General features: G+C 42.0%; 1 protein-coding gene across 1 annotated transcript in view; it reads right to left on the bottom strand.

Moving 5' to 3' along the window:
- The window catches only part of JAG1 (jagged 1), a gene marked incomplete at its 5' end in the record, with an annotated part of 34688 nt that overhangs the window by 21706 nt on the left and 2824 nt on the right, over positions 1-10158 (bottom strand). Inside the window, one exon of the mRNA XM_017745220.1 lies at positions 1578-1629. Within this exon, the coding sequence (XP_017600709.1) occupies positions 1578-1629 (52 nt within the window). The remainder of the gene's footprint in view (positions 1-1577; positions 1630-10158) is intronic.

The following is a 10158-nucleotide window of genomic DNA, read 5'->3' as shown; positions in this document are numbered from 1 at the left end:
AGGAACATATGCAAGAACATGTCTGCACTTGGTCAAATGCACTGCTGAGAAATGAGGCAATTTTGTCTGAAGACAATTATACTTCCAGAACATGAAAGCAAAGAAAGGGTTCATTGTGTAGCTTTGGAAATGCAGTTGTTTCATGAAAAAAGATGAGCTCTAATAATAGAAGAAGTGGCAGAGACTCAGTCTGAAAAAACTCTCAGATCCTACTATAAAACAAGACCTTCATTTTGAATTCAGGCATCTTCCATTTTTAATACAACACTGCTGCTGCAGCATCTACTTTCTTCTCCTCCATAGAACACTCTATATCCAAGAAATCCCCCTGCCACTGCTCCATGACTGTGCTGGAATAGGGCCTGAAATCACAGGTACTGCAACAATGCCGAATGAGGTTGGTTGTGGCTACCCCTGACAGGCTACATGATTCACCTCAAGGGACAGCTGCTTTTCTGGAATGAAGAATTAATAGGATATCTCATGTATATTTTAAAAAATATAAGGAGCAGATCTGTGCAGAGAAGTTCCCAAGCCGTGCACTCTTCACCAATTAAAACATAAAAGCACAGCACTGTGCACACTTCTACAAGGCCTTTCTCTCGTGAGGCATGAAGCCCATTTCATTCCTGCATGGCTGCCGCCTTGGCATTCCAAAGCAGACTGCAAGGAGCTGCTGTAAGATTTCTGTAAGATGGACCACAGTGCTGCTGCTTCCTAGCTGAAGGAAAAGGCCTGTTGTGTCAACAAAAGCTTTATGAGTTCAGATTCACACTCTCTCCTGTGGCTTTTACCACACACACTGTTAAAGCCCTAGGTTGAAATAGAGCTAATTTTGCCCACCTCCTTCAGTAACAGTAGGCAAAAAGCAGAACAGTTCATGTGCCAGGAGACCCTGTACAGCTTCCTCTAGCCACAGGAAAAGCTTAGCAGAATGTTTCTGAAACCAAAAACATGCCAGGAGAAAGATCCCCACCCTCGATTTCCAGCCAGCTCTACCAGGTGGTGTCTGGTAAATATTTTTTCAGCCCCTGCATATAAACGCCCCGACATCCAACTCCCAAGAGCTTCCAGTCACTCCTATTTCTCACCTACAGTCATTAGACAGATATTGATATCAAGTTTTATGCAGATTTTAAGGTTTTTTTCTTTTTTTAAAGCAGTACATTCTGTTTTGAGAAGTAGTTTGTAGAGAGGTTTCAGGTGGACAAGACTTAGGCTTCTGAATATTGCTCCTAATTAAAAAGAACAAAACAAGACCAAAAAACCAAACAAAGACACCTGAAGAAATCCCTTGGCTTTTACTCTCCCAAAGGAGAGAGAAGGAATTAACAGCATCTATTTTTAGGCATCAAACTGTTGGTGCCTAGGTGAGCAAGCTACTCATCCTCTGCAGGCAATGTGAGTGAGACAGGCTGCTGCAGAGCCTGGAGGAATTGCTTCAAATTGTTTGGGGGAGAGCTTTTCTCTCTCCTCGTGCTCTAACTCACAGCAAGCTGGTGAGGTTCCCAGAGGCCTTTCAACACCCAGGACACAGAGGTGTCAGAAGTAAATAAGCCAGCAGAAGGAATACTTACTCGTGGAGTTATCATTGTAATCCCACGCCTCAACAAGCAGTGTGTAGGATCTCTGCAAAAGAGAAACAGGAGTTAGTTTCAAAGCCACACATGTCTAAGGAAAAAAAAACCTGAAAACGATTTTAATTAGAAAGAAAAATTCTGGTCTCTGCCCCAAAGCAGAATACTTGAAAACAGAAATAGGTAAAAGATTATGGTTGAGACAAACATGATCTTCTTGAAACCCCGTAAGCTACCTTATCCAGTCTGACTTAGAAGACCTTTCACCTTGGATAGCTCATCTTTGTCATCATTAAAGCATCTTATGTACTTAACCAGGAAGTACAGCCTTTGACACTGCACTGCAGCCGAAATAAAGCACGTGTGGAACAACTGCACATGGAAGACAGAAAGCACCGGGATAGCACAGCAGCATCAAAAAACCCAAAACCAAACCCCCGCTCTCAAAAACTGCTTCAAAAGAATTTTAGTTACAGAAAAATAGTCTTGATGTCCCTTCCCCCAGCCATCCTGAAAGCAAGAAGTGTTGCTAAGATTACTGTGCCCTGCCTTGACAGCGCAATCTCCAGGGACTTTGCTTTTCAGCACCCCCTTTGAAAGCTTTGTCTGCATGAGGGCCATCGCAGCTCCCACAAGTATCAGGTAACGGAGGGAAGAACTGATGGATATGGGAAGGGGGTGGGGTGAGAGAGAAGCATTGTAAAACAAAGGCTAAGATCAGCCTCTTTGGAAGAGCAGGGAAAGGGAAGCCGCGCTATCCACCCCGTGTCACTTTTACAGATGCTCGAAGCTGCCAATGAGCTCTGTAGCACTCCAGCAATAATAATCATAAGCATAAACTGACTGAAGTGACTCCATGGGTTGGAAAGATGCCAGCTATTACATCTAAGCCACCTTTATCTTCAACCCTAACTTGAGAACAAGACCCATTAAAACATCTCCTCCTCCAGCTCTACCCTGAGATAGTATTATCCAGGCTGTATCTTTCAAAATTGCCATTTAGCCAGCCATATCCAAACTTACACAATGATTAAAAACCAAAACAAAACACCTTCTCTCCAGAAGGGAAAAAAAAAAAAGGCTGAGGAAAAATAAGCAAAAAATATGACTTGCAAAGTAAGATATATAATAATAACTACAGATAAGGCAACAAATGTAACATCTTTCTGGAGAGTAGAACAAATATAGTACAAATAAAAACTCTGTGAAGAGTTTTGATGCTTTGCCATAGCAGCTGTGCACTGCAAGGTTTATTTCTACTAAATTATGTCCATGCTCAGTCACAGGCTGCTCATTTGTGGTCTCAGCGCTTCACACCCTCTCTGTAACAGAAACCAAAATGCAGTTCCGAGAGTGAGCTGCTACAAGGTGCAAGGGGGTAAGGCAGACCTCAGATTCCTGAAGAGGAGAGGAAACAGAAAAGGAGGAAAAAAAAAAAAAAAAAAAAAAAAAGAGGAGAACAAGAATTGGAGCAGACTGCTTTCTCACGACTGGACACAGCATGAGCCTCTGAATGAAAACCCAGTTTGTGATGGACACCAGCTTGCTGTATAGCCTAAATATGTTTCATATTCAAAGCAGACCAGGATTCCATTCTGTTCACTGATAACTGTGGGAAAATGCTTCCAAAAGTAAGCAAAGCTGGGCAAGCCAAGACATGCACCCAAACTTCTATGCAGAGACTCTATTGGCCCAAACCATTTTTGGTTAATATTTCATGAAAAGTTTTATGTTATTGGTTTCTATTCTAGACCAAGTGTGACAACTTGAAAGAAACTCTGAAAATAAAATAAACCAAAGTGCAACTCAGACATCTAATACTGCTTAAAACAGATTCAAGAAGTCTTTGCACAAGTCAGTGGTAAAAAAAAAAAAAGAATCAAAACAAACAAACAAAACCAGAATAGAACTCCTGAGCCACATTACAGATGCAGATTGCACTATCTTGGGTGCCTCCTCACTGGTTTAATTACCAACATTAAGCAGCACAAGCTCAACATGTTACTGCAAGCTTGAAAAAAAATATTATGATATAGAGAATGAATTATGGCAACTGACACTACTTCCAATAAAGTTAAGGATGTTTTCCTTTCGGCCTTGCATAATTGTTTTGGAAGATATTTTGTCTAAACTCATAGCAACAGTTCCCTGCTGGTTCTCAGGACTGTTTACCAACACACCTAGCCCTTAAGGAAAGGAAAGGCTGAATCCTAGCTATGAGTGCTACTGTTGCTAGATACTTGTGTGACCACTTTACACTACCACACCAGAGTTTGCTTAGAAGAGAGGAGATGCTTCTGCATAACTGGATGGAAAAAAAAATGCAGGGGGAACAGACCTACCCTGGCAAGTCCCTTGTTTCTAAGTGCCCCCTCTCATCTCGTCTGAGTATTTTAAATGAAGAATCCCTGTCCTGAAAAGGCATGATACAAAGAATGCCATTTGAACGCTTGGCTCTGTCTCTCTCAGCATGGGGAAAAAAACCAAAAAAACCCAAGACTTTGTGTTCAAGATGGGACACTTTTAAACAAAAGCCACACAGACACCCAGAGCCTCACACCAGTAGCAAGCCCCCCTCAACAATCCAACTATCACATACCTCTAGCCAATTCCCTCAGCCCCCCCCAAAAAGCAGCTCTGTGCAAAGCTGCACTGTTGAGATTTTTTAGAAGTGCGTATCATCCCCACTCTATAGATCAAGGATTCAGATATCTCAGGAATGACTGCTTGCAGTGTGGAGGTTTAAGTTTTCCCATGCCCATAGATGACCTCTGCCCGTCTTTGAATAAATATATATATCCAGACACAAGAATTCCACATCATGCACCTTATTCCATCAAAGCAATGTCCTAGGCAACAAGGCAGCAGTGAACTTTCCAGAGTCACACCCAATTAGCCACTGTAAACCTGAGCTTGACCAGAAGGCAGGGATTCTGGCTTGAGAGGAAAGGCAGCTTGAAAGGAACAGCAAGTCCTTACACTTTGCAGAACAGCCCAGAGGACTGAAAGGCAGCACGGCCAAATTTAAGCAAAACTTCTTTGAGTTAAGCTAGGACAGGATAGAAATAGTCAAGTCCACATTCCAAAAAACAAAGCCAGCACCAGAGTGCAAGAGCTGTTTCCCTCAATAACAAGACACCGTGTCTTGATCCATTTATAATACAGCTCAAGTGACTGTGAAGACCCAAAACCCATCAGAAACTGTCCCTTTTAAGGGTCTGAACAGGCAATGCAACCTGCTTTCTGGTTATTTAAATGAATCCTGGCAGCTGCGGGTAAACAGGTGTTTAAAGCTCTCTGCTTGATTACCTTCTTCCCTCCCTTCATCCAGACATCCACCCAAAAGAGGTGCTTTTGTACTTTGGCTTCTAAAGGCACTCTGCAAGTCAGTGGGCCAGAGCAAGATTAAAACATCCGGCTCCTTAGCGAAAGCACTGCCTCCGTTTTCAAAGGGCTTGCAACTTGTCAAACTCCTTTCCCTCCTATCCTTGTGGTTAAAGCATGCAAGAGCTTTGCTGAGCATGTGAAACCATGACTAGACAAATGCAGTGGGAAGTTTTGCATTCAGAGTGCTGCGCCCGCTCCTCCTCTGCCAAACAAGGAGAGCAGGTTGAGCCCAGCAACCTTCTCCTCACGCTCTGCACAGCTGTGAAGACCAGTTTGAGAACAGTGCTCACACCCTGTCTGCATCCAGGGAGGGTGGTGAGGACACTGGCACAGCAGGCCACAGCTCACTACCAAGGGGTCCAGCAACAGCTGGGAAGGGGGTGAGACATGGAAGAGGCAAACTGAGGCATGTTTCAGCATGCCCAAGGGCCAGGAGGAGGATATCTCTGAGCAGGGTTAATGCTAGTCACAAACCCACTTCCTCTGAACATCACCAGGACTGTCACTGGGGTACCCTGCCACTCCACGATGACACCATACAGGTGCCTCACAACATCGTGCTGTGGTCAGTCAGCTTTGACAACTAAATAGCCTTCAAAGGAGTTAAAGGCACTGGTTCCTCACCCAGAGGACATGTGAACGTACTCCGGAAAAGGAGGAAAACCACCTAACCCTCTTAACCTTTTTTGAGATGGAACATCATCAGGAAGCTCCTCTTTGGGACAGCCTATGTAAGGACAAGGCAACACCCTACAAAGCTGCTACTCCCTCCACCCCATGTATATAAACACAGCCCAAGCCATGGCAATCTCACACCTCAAAGCCCATGGCCAAGAGCTCAGCTGAATCCCAAGCAGGCAACCCAGCCAAGAGCCTCATCAGAACATGCCCACATGAAAACACAGCACGCTGCTCCTTTAGGCTTCATTCTGAGTAGCTCCTTCGCTGCTGTTAGTGCCAGTAAACTCTGCACTGCCACAGAAAGGAGACATGAAAACAAATTTAACCATATTAGCAGCTTCCAGGAGAGACTTGCCCCCCATTTTGCCTTGGCACAGGGAAGGCAGCAGCCGAAGTCAAGACTTTCATTGCACTACAACGGCCACCCTCCTGCCAAATGATGAAGGACACAAAAGTACCGCTATCCAAACCATGCATACGCTTAAGCATCCAGTAAACCAGGCTGATCTCTGATCTGGCAAGCCTGCTGGAATAATGAGTATCCTGTGAATACATAATGTGCTGAAGTTGCCATTGTGTGAAGTAAGTCCATGGTTTGTCTGGGAGCCGAGCAATGCTGAGTCTACTGCTGCTTCCTGTTGCTTGTCCTGTATTAGCATTATTTTTGGATAGGCCCCATTATGTTCTGTAATCCTCACTGCAGTCAGTATGGCCACACTATTGTTCTTGGTTAATATTAGCAGTCAATGCCTCTGTCTGGGTGGCCGGACTACAATGTATTCCAATCATAAAACTAGCATGCATTAACGAGACAATGTACTGGGCACAGGGGGGAGACTTGGGGTCTTCCCTCCTCCCCTCCTTTAAAAAAAAATATATATATTTAAAAAAGAATAGCAGCTTCTTTCCCCCCTTTTTTTCCCCCCCCCCCCACTTTTTTTTCTTTCTCTTTTTAAACTAACGATTTTAAGTGATCTCAGCTACCAGGGTGCTTCACACAACAGCAGTATTTTAATCAGCAGCTTATCTAGTTACAGAGTTACTTTCTCACGGAGCCCCACTTGTCAAAGAGCAGCAGATAGGCCAAAATGTCAATGGTTGCTTTCAACCTTCCCCAACAAGCAGATTACCTGCCCTTATCAGTCCCCCTACCTGTTTAAAGCATCCCACTGATAATTAAATGCACCAGTTACAAAAGGGTGGCAAGGTTAATAGACAGAATACCTAGTAGCCAGCCAAGCAAAACAGTCAGGTTCACATGGAGCAAGCCTGAACAAGAAGCCTTTCTACTTATTTACCTAAGTGCCTAAGAACTGGGTTGAGCTGGTAAAGGACTCTGGATGTTTGACTATTTACAAACCACTTTAACCACTTCTATCCACTTTTTGCAGTTTCTTCTGAACACTGCAAGAATAATGAGTGTAATTTATGCTGCAGAATAGTGACCACAGAACCATGAGCTCCAAAGACTAACAAGAAACAAATGCAACAGCTTCTAGTTTTGACATCTTTCCCTGTGTTAAGACACAGGGGTTACCAGTTAAATTATTAGAACTGAGTCAATTACCATACAAAACTTCTGTTCATCAAGAGAAATTCAAAGGCAAGCTTAGTTTAGTTTTCAAAACCAATCCTGTCATTTGTGTTATCTAGAGAGATACTTCTCCTTATCTACAGAGAAGTACTTTTAAGAATTGTAGCTTAAGGCTTTTGCTTTGCAGGGCATCACAACTCCATTAGGACTGAAGTTGGAATAAACAGTTTAGACCCGAGTTCACCAGCTTTAGAACCAGCTGACTTCTACTCCAGCCTCCAGCCCACAGTGGAGCGATGTTTCCTTGACTGAACTACAACTTTAAGCATAAAGCACCAATTTTATGTAACTCATTTTCAGCCATGCTGACTTCCAGCTGCATAAACAAGCTGACAGTACTGGATGTGTGTAGTCTGAGAAAGTTTAGGAATAAGCTTCAGTGCCAGGCCCAATCCAGCTGCCACTGAAGCTAAACTGGAGTAGGCTTTTATTATAACAAGAACAAAAATTCTGGGAGCAGGCAAGATGAGGATTTATTTTTAGACGTGTTAATATAGTCAAATGGATTTACCAGGAAGATGAAGTTCTGAACTGGCTAGAACATAAAAAACTCTAATTTAAACATGTAAGAAATTCAAAATCTCTGAATGGCTGCATCACTTCTCTCCAGCCCTGGGAAAAAAAACAGCCTTGTGATGCTAATTATGCTTCAGACGTCACTTAATACCTCCAGCTCCGTTTGAATAGTAATCCTAGGCCAAACATTGCACTTTGAGTGAAGATTTATTCTTATATTATTAATTCAACAATAAATGACAGAGTATGGATTTGATTAATATGCATTTTGTTATTATAAAGATTTCTTCTGATCTGCCCATCCTCCAAGATGACTTATCATGCATTGTTCAAGAAAATCTTGAACAATATCTAGCATTTGCTTCTACAAGTTTTCAAGAAGCTAACTGGAGGGAGAGAAGAAACAAAATCAAAAGATAAATTTTAGTCTTATGACTGTGACATACTGGGCTTAAGAGAAAAAAAGCAGATGAATGAAGTGGTTTTTTTTTTTCCTCAGATTCAAAAGGCTGTTACTTTAATATCAGCTGCAGATTAGTATTTTGGAAGCCTTTTGTGTTGAGAGAGAGAAAAAGTTCACAAAGCTTAAAAAACACTAAAGCTCTTTTACTATCCCTCTCTAGCCACAGAAAACAATGCCTACCTAGAAAACATATTTTACATCTTCAGGAATCAGCAGCACTAAGATTTGTTGTTAAACAGGGGCAAGGCTGACTATTTTTTAAGGTTGACTATTTCTATTTTAAGGTTGAAATAAGATGTTCAAAACTCTTTTTAATTGTATTTTATGTTAAACGCATTGAGATGCTGGAGGGTTTATTTCCACCTCAGTAGTTTCCTGGGGTGTTGGTGCAATTGGCCCCAATATTAAATAATTACAAGGGGCATAATATCGGGATAAACAAGCTGTTTGAAATTGGAGCTATGCATACCAAAGGAATTGCCAAGTTTGACCTTCTTACTCAGTCTCGCCAAACCCCCAAAAGATTTTTCTTTACATAAAAGCAAAGTTTAGTGTTAAGTTTTGCTTAGTTAATTGATGCTCAGCTCCCTTAAGGTAGAGCACACATCACACTTGGGGTTCTTTAAGAAAGGCCAGAGATTTGATTCATGTGAGAGAAGAGCATGTGTCTGCCTTGAAACAAAACTTGTTCAGACAGACTTTGACAAGTGGAACATGGAAATGCTTTTGTTCCATACTTTTTTATATGGCTTCATAAAGCTAAGCTTGCCTGTCAAGAAAGTCAATGAAGTCTCAAAATGAATGTAAGAAGCAAGCCTAGGTGCATTTTATTTTTTTTAATCATCATCACTACTGTTTCGATTTACTGAAGAATTACCAGCTACTGCAGGGGCAGCTTTCTGATCCACTCCAGTTCCTTTATGCTGGTCTGCTGCCCCGTTTCCTAGCAACTTACTCAAACCTCCCATCACTTAAATTAATTTATGACCCACCGTCTCCACACCCATTACTCACAGGGGTACGTATCAAAACTGACAAGAGCAAACCACATGAGTTATTAATAAGACTCTGACACTTCAAATCTACGTTACAACTGCAAGCTACCTCTAACAATACTTTTCAAGCACCTCATTCTCTCTCCTTCCTCTCCTGCATGATGAATAAAGGCCTCTAATGCAATCCAACTATTTTTCACAAATGGCATAAGGGGGCAGCTTGACATGGGAAGAGGCTTTTGCTTTTCAATTATTTTTTTTTAAGTAGTCAAGGCAACAAGACTTCTTAATGTTACTGACTCAAGCTGGAACATCCAAGAAAAGCCTCCCTCAGAGAGCAAAGCACAATTCAGAGAAGGGCATGAATTTTCAAGTGCAATATGATTAACATTTTAGTCTAGCTCTTATTACCTCTACTGTAATTTTCAGCTGAATGTATTCAAAGGTATCTCTCATGATTAGCCACGAGTAAATGCAATGCTAATTGCAAGCTCTTACTGAAGTCAACAGTATTCATCCACCTAAAGAGTTTTTCAAGTTCTGAAATTTCAGCATCAGATTTGAGCTGACTAAATTAAGTTTACGACTTTATCCACAGAGCTTTGAAAATGCCTGAAATGATTTGTGTACACAATTTTAGTACGAATAAGAGCTTTGCCACATTAGATATTCTTTTGTTCAAATGCCATTTTGAAGTCACAATAGCTAGCATAAAAGCTGTGTCCTGTGGAAGCTAAAGCTGGGAGGCAGGCTTGATAATTGCACACAGACTATCATCAGAGTCTCAAAAAGTGCATTTTTGCCTGGGAAAATGCAAGAGATTACTCCAAAATTCCAGGCTTATGAACTGAGTGTCTCAAGTTGTCGAGTTTTACCCATTTCAAAGGCTGCACTGGAGTTTTGCTGCTGCTGCTCAAGGATTCCAGTACTGAATGAGATTCAGCA

Source organism: Corvus brachyrhynchos, unplaced genomic scaffold, assembly GCF_000691975.1.
Source record: "Corvus brachyrhynchos isolate BGI_N302 unplaced genomic scaffold, ASM69197v1 scaffold69, whole genome shotgun sequence".
NCBI classification, from domain to species: domain Eukaryota; kingdom Metazoa; phylum Chordata; class Aves; order Passeriformes; family Corvidae; genus Corvus; species Corvus brachyrhynchos.
The sequence above is the reverse complement of the archived record's forward strand: the minus strand, read 5'-3'. Positions and strand labels throughout refer to the sequence as shown.